The sequence below is a fragment of the Typopeltis vanoorti genome, chromosome 14 (genome assembly GCF_054136105.1).
Source record: "Typopeltis vanoorti isolate ZY-2024b chromosome 14, IOZ_Tvanoo_1.0, whole genome shotgun sequence".
NCBI lineage: Eukaryota > Metazoa > Arthropoda > Arachnida > Uropygi > Thelyphonidae > Typopeltis > Typopeltis vanoorti.
This window is the reverse complement of record NC_143562.1, coordinates 4,618,555-4,633,956: the sequence shown is the minus strand read 5'-3', so window position 1 is coordinate 4,633,956 and position 15,402 is coordinate 4,618,555. Positions and strand designations below refer to the sequence as shown.

Sequence of the window (15,402 nt, the reverse complement as noted above, 5' to 3'; positions counted from 1 at the left end):
GTAATGATGTTTTTTGTAGGTCAAATGGGGTCACATCGTTGATGTTTAATTGCTGTAAATAGTTGGATAGCTTCTTTGAAGTTGCACCAAGTACACCGATAACTATTGGGTTGACTTTGATGTGTTTAGGCAACAGCCTGAAAACTTCGATTGCCAAATCTCGATATTTAGTAATTTTTTCAATTCTTTGTTGTTAATATGTATTTTTATCACTGCGTATTGCGATATCAATAATCCTAACCTGTCGGTGTTCGATAATTATGATGTGAGGTTTATTGTGTTCCAAATGTCGATCAGTTTGTATTCGAAAGTCCCAGAGAATTTTTGCTGTTTCGTTTTCCAATACAGTCTCTATTTTTTGCTGCCACCAGTTATCAGATGTAGGAAAGCCATATTTTTTGCATACATGCCGGTAAATTATTTTGTACCCTTGTGCATGGCGGTATGTATAGTCAGTTTGAGCTATCTTTCTACAGGCATTGATTAGATGTTCTACAGTCTCATCTTTCTGATCGTATAATTTGCACTTGCTGTTATTATCGATGTTCAAAATTTTTGTTTTGATTGCATTAGTTTGTAATACCTGTTCTTGAGCTACTAGAATAAATCCCTCTGTGTCTTTTTTATCCATATTGTAGCCATTGCCACGTTTTGTCCTCAGCATCTCCAAGAAATTTGCCAAACAAATTTTTTTTTTTCCATCGCACATATCGATTCATTTGCTGTTCCTTTGTAATCGCATTTGTTTTCTGTTGCTTTTCAGAAGACCCTCTCGTGTAACTGCTTGAAGCATTGGCTCAGAGCTATTGTCGATGTAACTTTTTAAGCTAATTTCTTCTTCTTCTTTCACAGTCTGTCTCACTTGCAGAAGACTCCGTCCACCAATTCCCTCGGTAGGTACAACCGGTCAACATCACTTCGTGGATGTAATGCATGATGCATAGTCATTACTTTTCTAATTTTGCGGTCCAGTTTGTCCAGGTCTTCTTTTGTCCAATTTATTATGCCAGCTGTGTATCGAATTCATTAAGTATTTTCCTCAAAGTTTCTCTTTTCCAAGGAAAATTAATTTTTTTTTTTTTTCAGCACAGGAATCAATTTAGGAATAGTTGGCACTTTTTTCTCCACCACGTAAAATTTCTGAATAGTTCTTATAACGTCAACATCAAAATCATTCAAAGTTATGTGGTCGATGGTTTTCTTTCTCAGGAGCTTTTTAGGAGATTTAAATTTTGGCTTACATTCACCATTTGAATCCCTATGAATTTTTTTAACAGTCGACTCTGATACGCCCGCAATTGCACTTGCAGGTTTTGTGATATGAGAAATTGGAACAAGGAGACTGGCTGCTAACGATTCTTTTTCGCTAAATGTCAGTACGTTATGCAATATTCTTTTGCAAGGGCTACTGACAGGTTTTACACCAGAACTTGTTGATTGTACTGGATCCATCATACAAATTAATAAAAAAAAAAAAATCAGCTAACGCCTTTTTATTCCCGTATACGGGAGTAGGCGAGGCCATTTAGCCCTATCTAACTTTTGGAGACTGAGTGGGCAGTTCAATCTCCACTGGTACCCAATCAGAGACAGATGGCCCAAGGCTATCACTAATTAAACGGTACGCAGTGAAGAGAGACGGCTCAAATGTGCTGCTATCTCGTGGTCCCTAACCCTAACACAATATATTTAATGTCTGAAAATAATGTGGGTTCTACGGTCGATTTTCTTGAGTTTACAGGACGAAAAACCCGAGTTTCCGGGAGGAAAAACCTGCTTTCCCGTGCCAGAGATCGACTAACTCGGGAACCGGTCGAAAAACGGCTTAGAAAAATTTCCTCTAGTCGCCGACTAGACTCGAAACCAAGACTTCCTTCGTGCGGCCAAGCGCGGTAGTGTGCAAACGCCACATCCACTGAGCTACACAGGCTCCTTTTATTAATTAATAATAATAATACAAATAATAATAAAAATACAAATTAATAATAATAATAATAATAAAATAATGCAAAAAAGCGACAACAAAAATCAAGCTACTACAGCGACAGATAAGAATGCACGTGATTTCGCGTGTTTGCGACCAATTCGTACATCCTTCATTTCCTTCTCCCCTTCAGCATAAATTGACTATTCTTGGCAATTCGCCAAATTAGGTTCTAGGAACTGTGGGCGTACGATATCATTGTTCATTAAAGCAATAGCTATGATGTAGTGATTGTAGACGTATAGTATTATTTATACGACCTGAAAAACCATTCCTTGTTTATGTAAAGCGCAAAACTGTCATATGATAAAGTTCGTTAAAATGGCTGAAAGAAGTTCGAAACTTTCTCTGGTCAGTTTTCACCATATTGCAGACTCAGCCGATCTTTAGTATTGGTAAGTAGGTTATTTTCCTGGCGAAATCATTCGCCACGATTACCACAAATGTTTTCTCTCCTCCTCTTCGATCAGAAAATGTGTTAAGGGATGAGGGATTGTTATCAATATGAAAAGGACTAGATTTTTATAGAGTACACGGAGAACAGGGTAGAACAAGAATCTCTTATATTAATAAAAGTGGGAGCAAAGATGCTAGGTACAGGTTCTTTGCACGCAGAGTCGTTGCTGAGTGAAATGCATTGCGTGAGAGTGTAGTGAGTGGAGAAATGGGTTTAAGGCGTGGTTTCAATGGCGAAACCAGAGGAGGGTCAATGCCCCCCCCCCCCCATGGTAAAAATACTAGAAAATTTTCCAAAAACCTTTTCCTAATTAAAATTTTTTTTTTTTTTCCAAATTTATGTCGTGTCGTGTGTTCTATTTCTCTACTACTTATGAATTAGCGATCATTGCAGATGATCAGTCATAGGTCGTATGCAATGCGTAGTGTGCATTCTCAAATCACCTACTCAACTCGCCTCCCCCTTTAAAGATGAAACCCTTAGTGCGCTACTGTGTGGTTTGATTATCTTTTTTTTTTGTGTGTTTTTTGGGGGGGGGAGGCATCTTGCATATTGAGAGTTTTCACTCCATGGTGGTTTAATAATGTGTTTCAACATATTTTCTGAAAAACTTTTTTTTTTATTTGTTTATTTTTCGAATTCGAAAAAAAACTCCAACTGAAAACTTCATATCATTCTAAGAAAGCATGTAATTATGCTTCTAGATTTTATATTATATGTGCTCTCCATGAAGTACAAAGACTCACTGCTGTGGCCATTTATAAACAATGCTTATCCTACCTCTCCTTATACTCATTGAGACACACAGTGATCTTTCAACGCTCAGGCAACCCATTCTGCTTTCAGCATCTCTCCTGGTAGGAGGAAACAGGGATCATTCCTGGAAATTGAAGAGCATCTTTGATTACAGTGCTCTTATATTCAGTTTCTGTGGATTACCCTATGTTCCCTCTTGCCATATGGAGAAAAATTTCTTTTACATCTAGTAACTGAATGTGTCTGTCATAGCCTATGAACCAAAGTTTGCAATCCACAAACCTTCAATCTGGTCAGTCACCTGCATCTGCATCCCTTTTATCACTTCCGAATTCCCAATAAAACCTAGGTCATAACCAGATCTGAGCACAATATACAAGATATGGTCATACATGCCCTAGTAAAATAGAGGATAAGGAATTGCTTATCGTCACTTAGAAGTGTGCTGTTTACTTTCATAATGTATCCCATGAATTATGTTATGAAATCTCCATATTAGTACTTCATCACTAATCTTTTTTTTTTTTTTTTTTTCAGTGCTTTCTCATCAGTGTAATATGTAGCTTTTTACTCTAATCTCTTCAGTCTTGATTGCATAATTGCGCACTATGTAAATGTGAACTAGTAAGTATTATCCTTTGGCTACAGTGCCAGTTGATTTAAATTCCCGTACAGGTGCTCCACATTACCATTATTTATTATTTAGCTCCTCCAGTTTAGCATCGACAAATAACTGACTATTTCCCATTGAAACAATTGCTAATATAATCCATTCACTCACTTATCCTCCTAGTGCCTCATGATACATAAGGCTGAGATCAGTTTCTTTCAGACACCTCTGTCTTGGTCAACCAATTCAGATTCTCTGACAAGTAATTCAGGCACATTCCTTTTTTCTTCTGCAATCCATGTCAGAGCCAATCTAGGAATCTCTGCTGTCCATTCCCAGCTGCTTGTTTTTCTGTTTTGTTGGTGATGATATTTTGCTCAGTCAGCTTATATAATTCATCATTTGTTATATGTTGAGCCAAAATAGTTTTAATCAAAGAGATGTTGAAAGATTTTTCACTTGGTTATACTATAAATTACAGATGTCAAGACATTATATTCTTGGTTTAATCCTCTATCAAAGTGTAAGCAAACAAAATTTGTATGTGGAGTATCTTCATGACCAATGGTGAAGAAAATTCATGCACAAACTTTGTGTAGACTTGAATAAAGAATTAAACTAATAATATAATGCCTTGGCATCTTTAATTAATATTTTTAATATTTCATGCAGATATGTTCTTTGAAAACTGTTTAATTTAGCTTCCTGTTTATTATTATTATTATTATTATTATTATTATTATTATTACATGACACCTTCTAGGAGTCCAAAGACTCATCTAGGGAGGGGACCTACTCTACAACTCTTCAGCTCCTCCACCACTCAATCCACCTACTACTGCGAACTTTTTTGGACAGCTTTCATTTCTCTGAACCAGATAATAATAATAATATGGCATTAATATTGCTATTGAAGATCATTATTTTGATTTTATTATGATATTTGGATGATTTCTACATATTAATTTTTTTTTGAGCAGTATTAGCTTTTTCAGTCTTTGCATTATATTCCAATCAGTTCCACCATCAGTGTCTACATTTGCTCCCAAGTATATAAAATTCTTAACTCCTACTGAATGTTGATTGATTTTAATTTGTGTGCGGCATTTGCTCTTCAATATACGAACTTTTTTTTTAGTTATATTTATTTTAAAACCAACAATTTAGCTGTTTTATATAAGTCTTCTAAATTTACTTGTATATCATTGTATTTTGATGATATCAAGACTTTGTTGTCTACATAATTTTGATTGTCTAACTGTGACATGCAATTCCATTGAATTCCTCATCTTGCAGCTTTAACTTTTCTCATAAGGGCCTGCCTGGTTGGCTGAGTGGTTAGCATATCTGCTTTCCAGCCGAAAGGCTGCTGGTTCGAATTCTGCCATGGGCATGGATGTTTGTGATTGTCTGTGAAAATACTGATTGTGGTGGTAGGCAGTAGATGGCATTTTTGTAGATGATGATTATAATGGAAGAATTGGGTTGAGACAGAATTGTAGTTAGGTGCATTCCCTGGATGAGTCTTTGCCTCCCTGGAGGTGCTACGTAATAAGACTAATAATAATTCAATCAATTATGATAAATTAGTAATGCAGACATTATACAACCGTGTCTGAAACCGGACCCTATCTGAAGCCAGATGTCGTTTGCTATGCAATAACACAACTTTTATTTTCTTTATGCCCAACCTGTTTGTCTGAGTGGTAAGCATATCTGCTTTCCAGCCAAGATTCTGCGGGTTCGAATTATGCCAAGGGCTTGGATGTTTGTGATTGTCCTTATTACCAATTACCATATGTACTGCTGTCACTTTTGGCCTAGCACACAAGTCACAGCAAAGACTTATGGTGCAAAGATCTTATGTTTTTGAACCATAAGTCCTTGATTGTTTTCACATATTCAGGAATTCCATAGCTCCTAATACCACTGTTCTCACTCTTAAATTCTCTTCTACCAATATGTATTTTTGTTTTGGTTTTATGCAACTCCTACCCATAAAAGACTAATGCCTATAATAAATATGGGCATTAATTTTTAATTTAAGTCAATTAATTTTACATTTTTGGTAATTTTTCTATTTAATTTACATAATCCAGAACCCTTACTCTAGAGATCATATTTTCTCCTCATTTCATACTCCAATAATTAGGGTGGTGGTCTCACAATTGGCAGTGAAGTTCTTTTTCTGAACTAAAGATATTCATGTCCATTTCACAATCTATGTCTAAAGAAGGATTTGAATCAGAACTGAGTGGTTGGTGAGTTTTGAATCTAAAGCTCGTGAGTTCCTCCTCACATGGGCACAGAAATTTTTCCAGACACCTCTATTGACACCTGATTGTCTGTGAAAATACTAGTAGTGTTGGTGGCCAGATGGCATTGGTGTACATGATGATGGTAGTTGCAGTTTGCTGTAGTTAATGGATTCAGTTGTGGAGATGGAGAGCTGTGGAGTGGGTGACCTCCTTCAATGAGTCTTTGTAATCCTTCGAGGTGTCACATAATAATAGTAATAATAATATTTTTATAGACCTTCCATAACACAATTAGAAGAACAATGGTATGTTGTGCCCTTCAATAAGTTCTATTCCTGTTGTGATGAGAACAATCTTTATATGGTTTTTTTTCAATTGAACGTGAGTTAGCTGATCTCATACGGCAATAGCAGGTTTTTTTTTCCTCCAAGGAAACTTTGGAATTTCATCCCACATACAGACAAATCAGCCTTCAATACATTCAGTTTACAGACAAAAAATACTAGTGGGATAGTGGGCAGTAGATGGTGTTCATGTAGATGATGGTAGTAGCAATATGGTGTTGTTGACGTGGTGGAAATGGAGAAATTGTTGAGTAGATCCCCTCTTTCAATGAGTAGTCTCCTCGGAGGGGTCATGTAATAGGTATAGAGAAAATACACTAACCACTTAGCAAACACAGACAAAAAATGTACTACTTTCTCGTGCCAATTTATTGACATTTCTGTTATCTAACTCCACTGGTTCTAATTTACGTAAAAGATCCTCTACAATTGATGGCAGACTATTTTTTGACTATTATATCAACAAAATAAATAGAATGTAATTTTCCTTTCAAATTGCATCATTGGCTTAATTTTTTTTTCAAATATCATTGGAATATACATATTAAACAACAGTTACTGCAAATGACCAACACCAAAGCCATGTTGGTCTTTGAATGGATCAAGCTGATGCATTCCATCAGCTTGATTCATTCTAACTTCGTGCAACAACCTCTTCAAATCCCTTTCCACATACTTTGTCCCATCATTCAAGTTGTTTGTGCCCACCACTTTCACTAATTCTGATGCAACTTCTTCTACGCAAAGCACAGGGGTGTGCCGGTCATATGTGCAATGTGTGCGACGCACATAGGCGCCAGTATAGTAAAGGCGGCAAAGAGGAGGAAATACTTTAAAAAAACGTTTTTTTAAAGTGATTTTTTTATTGGAGGAAGGGATAGGAGCACCAACTAAAGTTTTGCACACAGGTGCCGGACACTACTGGCATGCTACTGGGTATAGGGGTGCCAACTAAAGTTTTGTACACAGGCACAGGACACTACTGGTGCACCCCTAGCAAAGCACCTGATATTCATTTTATTGTACCACCTGTAAAATATGTCTTGTGCACTTTATCCTTTCCAACACCTGTAATTATTGAGTCACCATATAAAGCATCTCTATCATCCTTAGATATTTGCTTCTTCTTATTAATTTCCTTTTCATTTATTCTTATAAATAGTAAGTGTGGAAATTCCAATAATGCACTGATATCTCACCATACAAATGTCAGGAGTATCAGAAATAAAGGGAAAGAATTAGTGGCACATTAACAGCCTTAACTTCTCCAAATATTGCTGAAATCAGCAAAATGTGGTTCACATTTTGCTGATATCCAGAGGAGGATGTCCTGACAGGAATAGAGCTAGTTTTTTTATGATAGTCACTAAAATGTTTTCATGGGCACAAATATGTTGAGCACATGCATGCACGTACACTATTAGGAAAGCAAATGGCAAACACAGACTGATTGTAAATAGCATGTCCCTACAGTCCTAACTGGCACTCTCTATGAGTACAGTGATAAACACTTGTTAAATGTCTCAGAATAATGATGGTATCTCAGATTTTTGGCAGATTTCTGCCTAAAGTAAGCCAAGTGATCTACAGCCAGGTAGATCAGCAACCATCTGTTTAGAAGAACACAAATTGTACATCTGCATCACAACTGTGGTCAATCTGGCATTGCAAATCATGTATAAGGTACAGCCCACAGGATCTCCTGGAAATAAACCACAGTGCTCCACCACAGTAAATTTAAAAAACCTCCATGACAAAAAGGCCCCTTTTTCTTCCCCTCCCCCGTTCTATGATACAAAAGATCTCAGTGCCAGTCCTATAACTGCTTCTCAACAGATTAAATGTCTCAATCATATTGTCTCTGCGTCTGCTATCCATTAGACTGCAGTGCACATGCCCCAAGTCTATTCTCTTAACCAACATTGTGCAGTTTTTCTTTACTATCATTGCACTTTCCTCAAGGCTACTTTATTATTATTATTACTTGACACCTCCAGGGAGTCCAAGGACTCATCGAGGGAGGGCACCTACTCTACAACTCTCCGTCTACACCACTCATTCCACCAGCTATAACAAGCTGCAACTACACCAACACCATCTAGTGCAAACCACTACCACTAATATTTTCACAGACAATCACAAACATCCACCCATGGTGGGATTCGAATCCACAGCCTTTTGGCAGGAGAGCGGATACGCTAACCACTTGGTAAACCATGCCGGCTATTAAATTCAAATTCTGGTGACCGGAGCCAAGCACAATAATTCAGATTTGGTCAGAGGGCACAACCACAACAAGCACTATGAAATCATGGGATTACCAAAGGGCAACTACCATTGTGAGACTTGCTTACTTATTCTCTTTGTTTCTCATATCATGTAAGAGATCAGTTTCTTCCATATAAATCTTTCCTGAACCACCAGTTCAACTTCTCTCTAGCTCTTACAGCCAGTCAGTAATTTTCTTTTCTCCCATTCTCTGTGAAATTTATTTAGGACTTCCCCTTTTCCATTTGTGATCCATGTCAAAGCCACTTTAGGCCCCCAGCGGCAGATCAGGCGACGGGTCGGTTGGGAGTAGTACTAACAAGAAGTCGCATCTAAAGTAACACGCGGACCCTGCATGGGAAGCGGGAATAACGCGTAGTAGAAGAAGAAGTCAAAGCCACTTTAGGAATTTCTCTACTGTCAATTCTCAGTATGCATCCATTTCCATCACCATTTTTTTAATTTCATCAGTGATGCTTTTTTGCTCAGTCAGCTTACATGAGTCATCATTTGTTGCAGGCAGAATAGTTTTTAATATTTTATGCAGACATTTGGTTTGAAAACTATTTAATTTAGTTTCCTGTTGTTTTTTTTTTCAGGTAATTTCCGTGTCTCTGATCCATATAATAAAATGGCCTTAACATTTGCTGTTAAAGATCTTTATTTTGGTTTGAAGATATTCGTATATTTAATTTTCTGAAAGGCTGTATTAGCTTTTGTTAAACTTTACATTATAGCCCTCACAGCAGTGGTGCACCCAGAGGGGAGGCAAGGGCCCCCTCCCCCAAAGAAAATGGAAAAAACACTAGAAAATTTTCCAAAATCTTTTCCTAATTAATAAAATTCATTTTTTAAAAATTTTTGTTGTGTCGTGTCTTCTGTTTCTATACTACTTATGAATTAGCGATCATTGCAGATGCTCAGTCATAGGTCATATGCAATGCATAGTGTGTATTCTCAAATAGTAAAACATGACCTCCCTTTAGCAAATTAATGCTGCCCATCAAAGATAATACTATTGTTGTCAACATAATTTTGGATTCTAGTTTTCACCAGCTTCTCCAACAACTGACACACAGATAGGCCTATAATTTGATGCTTGGGCTCTGTCACATCAAATATGAAGTAGCACAATCTTGACTTCCTTCCACTCCTTTGGAACTTGACCCGTGCAAGACTCATGTTAAAAAAATATATCAGCAGATGCCAACTCCCTGTCATATTTCTTCGGAATATGTGGTGATATATTATCCAGTTCCACAGCCTTGTTAACATCAAATTTGCTCAATTCCCCATATATCCCTTGCTCACTTACAGTCAGCCTCTTCTCCCCTTCAATTTCTCTCAAACCTTTTTGAGAGAAATTGATGGGGAGAAGAAGCTAACACCAACGCCATCTACCGCCACTAGTATTTCCACAGACAACACAAACATCCATGCCCACGGCAGGATTCGAACCTGCAGCCTTTTGGCTGGAGAGCAGATACGCTAACCAATTGGCCAGCCAGGCTGGCAAACTCTCCATGAACATTCACAAGAATGTTCAATGATGTTCCTTAAAGTAAAAATGTGATGCACAGTATTCCCACATGTTGTAAAACCAACTTGCTTATTCCTTAATATCTTCTCTACTTCATTTTTAATCCTATTTAGCAATATTCTACAGAATTTTTTTTTTTTTTTGTACTGAGAGTAGGCTAATTTCCTTCCAATTCTCACATCTAGTGAGATATCCTTTTTTAGCGGTGATAATTATCATGATTGTTTCCGCTGTTTTGGTATCTTTTCAGTCTCTAGCACACTGTTAAAAATCAATTGCAGTTCATCAACAGCAGTTTTTTTATTAGCTGTCTTAAACATTTCTATAACTATATTATCATTGCCCAAAACTTTTCCACTTTTCATTTTCTCTGTTATGTTCATTATTTCGTTTTTAGATATAGGTTTGATGATATATTTAAATTTATGCTTACAGGAGGTTCTTCCATTATTGAAATTTTAATAACGTTCGTATATTGTTGTCTCTTTCAAATTGTTCTAACAGATGTATCCTCTTCATTTAGCAGCAAACCTGCTTTATCGATTATATTATTGAATAGATTGAATGAATGGGCAAGTAAGTGGAACTACCAGTTCAATGTTGCCAAGTCTAAGGTTTTGAGATTTGGTAAGTAACGATGGGATGAAAGTATACACTTGGTGGGAAAACTTTAACAGAAGTAGAGGAGATGAGAGATCTAGGAGTGATGGTGGACAAGGACCTGGGCCACATTGCACAAGTTGTGAAGACATCTCATCGAATAATGGCAATGATGCAGCGAACCCTGACATGCAGAAATAGAGAGGTTATGATTCCATTGTATCAGGCCTCATATGGATTATTGTGCACAGATTTGTTTGCCAGGTTTTCATGGTGATGAGGATATGTTAGAAAGGATAAAGAGAAGATTCACAAAGTTAGTCAGTGGTCTTTGGAATATGGAGTACAATGACAGATTGAGAGAATATAAATTGCAAAGCCTCGTAAATAGGAGGAAGAGGGGGGGGATAGATATGATTGATACATATAAGCTGGTCAGGGGTTGTTATCTGGTAGACATGAAATAGATTATTCATAGAATGGGAGAGGGAGTAGATGAAGAGGCCATTGCTGGAAACTGTATAAGGAGGGTGTGAGCAAAGGAGTGAGAAGCAGGTGGTTTGCATGGTGGGTGGTTGATGAGTGGAATGCATTGCCTGAGTGTTGTGGATGTGGACACATTGAATCACTTTAAGACGGGGTTGGATGAGCATTGTATGCAATTGTGAGTACGTCCCACGATGAGTCTCTGACTCCATGGAGGTAAAATGTTGATAATAATAATAATTATAGCATTTACTTGTTTGTTTTTCTTCAGAGCATATTTTTGTTAGAATCTCATATAGTCTTCTAATATGCCCTGATATATTGCATCCTTTTGTGCTTCTGCTAAACTGTCCACAATTCTTTTATCCTCTCTTAACTAATTTGTGTTTCTCTCTATAAAATTTCTCTCTATGTTGAAATGGATTTCTTTAGCTCTCTTTGATTTAGCACTTTCAAACATCATTTTCACTTTGCACCTTTCTTTTATCAGTCTCCAGGTCTTGTCTGATATCAGAACAATCTTTTTCTCTTTTTAGTACCCAAACAGCCTCCTGCAACCTCATTATGTACTATTTTAAAAATTTTCCATTGCATTTTAATAATCTGTACTTGAGTTTCTACTTTCTCACCTTCTAGCTTCTCATTTTCCGAAATAGGAAATAAATTTTTTATCACAATAGAGTTTTCCTAATTTCAAACATTTTTAATTTAGACATATTTTTGTCTCTTCTTTTTTTCTTGTCTTTTCACATTTTGTACTTAATCTCTCTGTTCATCCATTTTTTACATGTACCTTATTCAACCTCCCAACCTTTAGAATCCATTTGGATATTGCTGATGTTTGACATTGTCCAAGCAGTATTAATCTCCTTTTCAGCCAACTCCTGATTCCATATATTGTTGTAGTTGTTTCCTCTCCTACGTTATCCATAATCATTGGAGTTGTAATTCCACATTACAAGTCCTCATGTGGCTAGATGTCAGCCAGGTGCATTCTACTATACATTTTTTCTTATCATAACTTCTTTTTCATTAAGAATATGGTTTTTCAACATTTTTGTTACTTTGGGATGTTGAATTTTTCAAGTCTTGTCATAATCAAAAAACTAAACATGGGTTTCTGGCTGCATGCCTTTCTTGATGTTGAATTTTTCAAGTCTTGTCAAAAAACTAAACATGGGTTTCTGGCTGCATGCCTTTCTTGATGTCAAGTTGAGTCTCCCTGATCACATTTTGCTTATATTCTATATCTGACAGATTAGATTATTCCCAGGAAGGCTTTAGAGAAACAGCAGGTTCACTGGTCTGAGATCTCTATTTCTAGTCCCTAACTGAATAAGAATTTGAGAATAGGGATGTATGAGATATCAGCACAGATGCTAAAAAATGTTCAGCTGAACTGACATGCCCTTTGACCATGTTATGTAATTTGTATCTCAGAACAGTGAAGATTATATATGATAATTCCAGAAGGGTGGTAAAGACTGATGTGCCCAAGTACTGACCTATCTATATATTTGGAATGATGGTGAAGTTTTTGATAATGTTAGCAAGAGCCTCTATTACAGAAATGGGTTGATAGAGAATCTGTACTTTGCAATGAACAGCATGGATTTACAAAGGGAGGTGATATTCCCATATGGGCAATGGATATACTGTGATACTTTTACTTTTGATACATCATGGTCATACCTCAGAGAGATTGTTTCTTGAATCAGTCTTAGCTTTAAAGTATTCCCCAGACCTCAACAAGTATGGCTGTATCACTGTTTACTAAAAATCTGGAAGACAGTCGTTAATTGTGTTGTCCATTGCGATTTTTTAAAGTGGTCCAACTGTTAATTAAATTTATGTTGTTTCATGTACCGTGCATACTATTTTTGTGCTCTGAAGATGCTATATATAATACTAGTGAAATATCAGCAAATAAGTTAAATATTAATTATTTTCTTATTATTCTTGTATTGTGAATTAATGCCATTAAATAAATTAATGTGAACTTCAAACAAATATACCTTTCTACTTGTAAAAGTGGGCATTTTATTGATTGAAAATTTGACAGGTAGCTGATTTGACATAACTGTGACACATCATATATTTATAAAATTATACATAATTTTTAAACTTTCTTTGTAACTGAGTGAATTATTTAAAAATAAATTGCGAATACTGAATTACATTTTTTCTCATTGGTAGATCAAGTTTATTGATGCAGCAAAGTGAAGTGGGCAGAACTGAACTGCTATCTGGATTCAAATATAGAACCCTTCATGTCAATTCTGAAGTTTTTTGTGTCTGATTTCCCACTTTTACTGGATAAATAATATGGAGTGCTTGCTAACTGAAACAGTTAACACTTCATCTTCAAGTTCATGGAATAAAAAAGAAGAAACGCAGACTAAAGAAACAAGTGAAGGTGAAACTTCTGAGAAGTTATACGAGGAATATGGATTACAAAAGGAAGACAGAGTAGTTCCACTAAGTAAAAAAATTTTGACCCATGAAAGTTTAGATGAATCCAGTCTTGAACAAGTCTTGAATACAAGAACTCACACCAGTGAGAAATGTTTTGCCTGTAATACCTGTGGTAAATCATTTACACGAGTGTTAAGTCTTAAACGACACTTAAGAATCCATACCTGTGCGAAACTTTATACTTGTGATACTTGTGGTATGTCATTTTTACATCCAGGAAGTCTTAAATGTCACACAAGAACTCATACCAATGAGAAACCTTTTACATGCAAGGTTTGTGATAAATCATTTTCACTATTGGGAACTCTTAAAAGACATGCAAGAATTCACACTAATGAGAAACCTTTTTCTTGTGAAATTTGTGGTAAATTATTTTCACGGTCATATCATCTTAAGGAACACATAAGAGATCATTCTAACGAGAAACCTTTTACCTGTGAAACTTGCGGTGAATCATTTTCAAAATCTGCAGCCCTTAAACAACACACAAATATTCATAAGAAACCTTATATTTGTGAAATTTGTGGGAAATCATTTTCATCCTCTCATCGTCTTAAAGAACATGCTAGTGTTCACACTAACGAGAAACTTTATACTTGTGAAATTTGTGGTAAATCATTTTCAAGAATACGTGATCTTAAGCAGCACAGAATAATCCATACTAATGAAAAACCTTTTATTTGCAACACTTGTGAAAAATCATTTTCACGAAGGGAGAGGCTTAATAATCATGAAAGAATTCACACTGGTGAGAAACCTTTTACTTGTGAAATTTGTGACAAATCATTTATAATGTCTTATGATCTTAAAGAGCATAAAAGGATTCACACTAATGAAAAGCCTTTTAGCTGTGACACGTGTAAAAAATCATTTGCCCGAAAGATGTATCTTAAAAGACATGAAAGAATTCACACCAATGAGAAATCTTTCACATGTTAAGCATATTTTATCATTGAAATTATTATCAGAATTTGAAGAGTTTGCCCTTAACCAACTCAAGATTTCATAGTAATGAGAAATCATTTATCTGACATTTCTGATTTAATGGGCTTTACATATTTCACATTTCAAAAATTTTGCCTTAATTTGTGGAATCATCATTAAAATCATCATTGTGATCCATGCCTGTGTGAAACTATACTTGTGGTATGTCGTTTTTACATCCGGATGATTTTACTAATTTCTATTACTATTAAAAAAGAATGAAGTCAATAATGCTTCCCACTAATGATAACATATGAAATTGGGTCAACTAGTACAAGAATTTGTGTTGAGAAAGCATTGACTCTTGGAAGCTTATGATTTATGATAGATAAATATAATAAATTCACACTAATAAGAACTTCTCATGTGCTCAAAAAGTGGAGGTGCTGTAATCTGTTATAGTAAATTAAAATCTCATCTCTTCTTTCTTTCATATCTGACTCAGTTGCCTGTCATGGCCAAGAAACTTGTGATCTTAGAAACCTAATGACTAATATGATAGGGTGGTTATTCCAATCTACACTGTCTGTAAATTGTGTGTTCTGGCTAAATCTAAAAATATAAATCTCTGAACTTTCCGAGAAACATTATTGGTTAAAAGATATCACTGATGGAGGAATCATACTAAAAATGAAGATAT

General features: G+C 35.9%; 1 protein-coding gene across 1 annotated transcript; it reads left to right on the top strand.

Moving 5' to 3' along the window:
• The first annotated feature begins 2,196 nt into the window (after positions 1 to 2,196).
• Positions 2,197 to 15,195, top strand: LOC150099130 (uncharacterized). The gene is made up of 2 exons (XM_090403963.1): positions 2,197 to 2,379; positions 13,500 to 15,195. Exon 2 carries the CDS (start codon positions 13,629 to 13,631, stop codon positions 14,715 to 14,717), a length of 1,089 nt encoding a protein of 362 aa, XP_090260089.1. The 5' UTR covers positions 2,197 to 2,379; positions 13,500 to 13,628; the 3' UTR covers positions 14,718 to 15,195.
• The last annotated feature ends 207 nt before the right edge of the window (positions 15,196 to 15,402 follow it).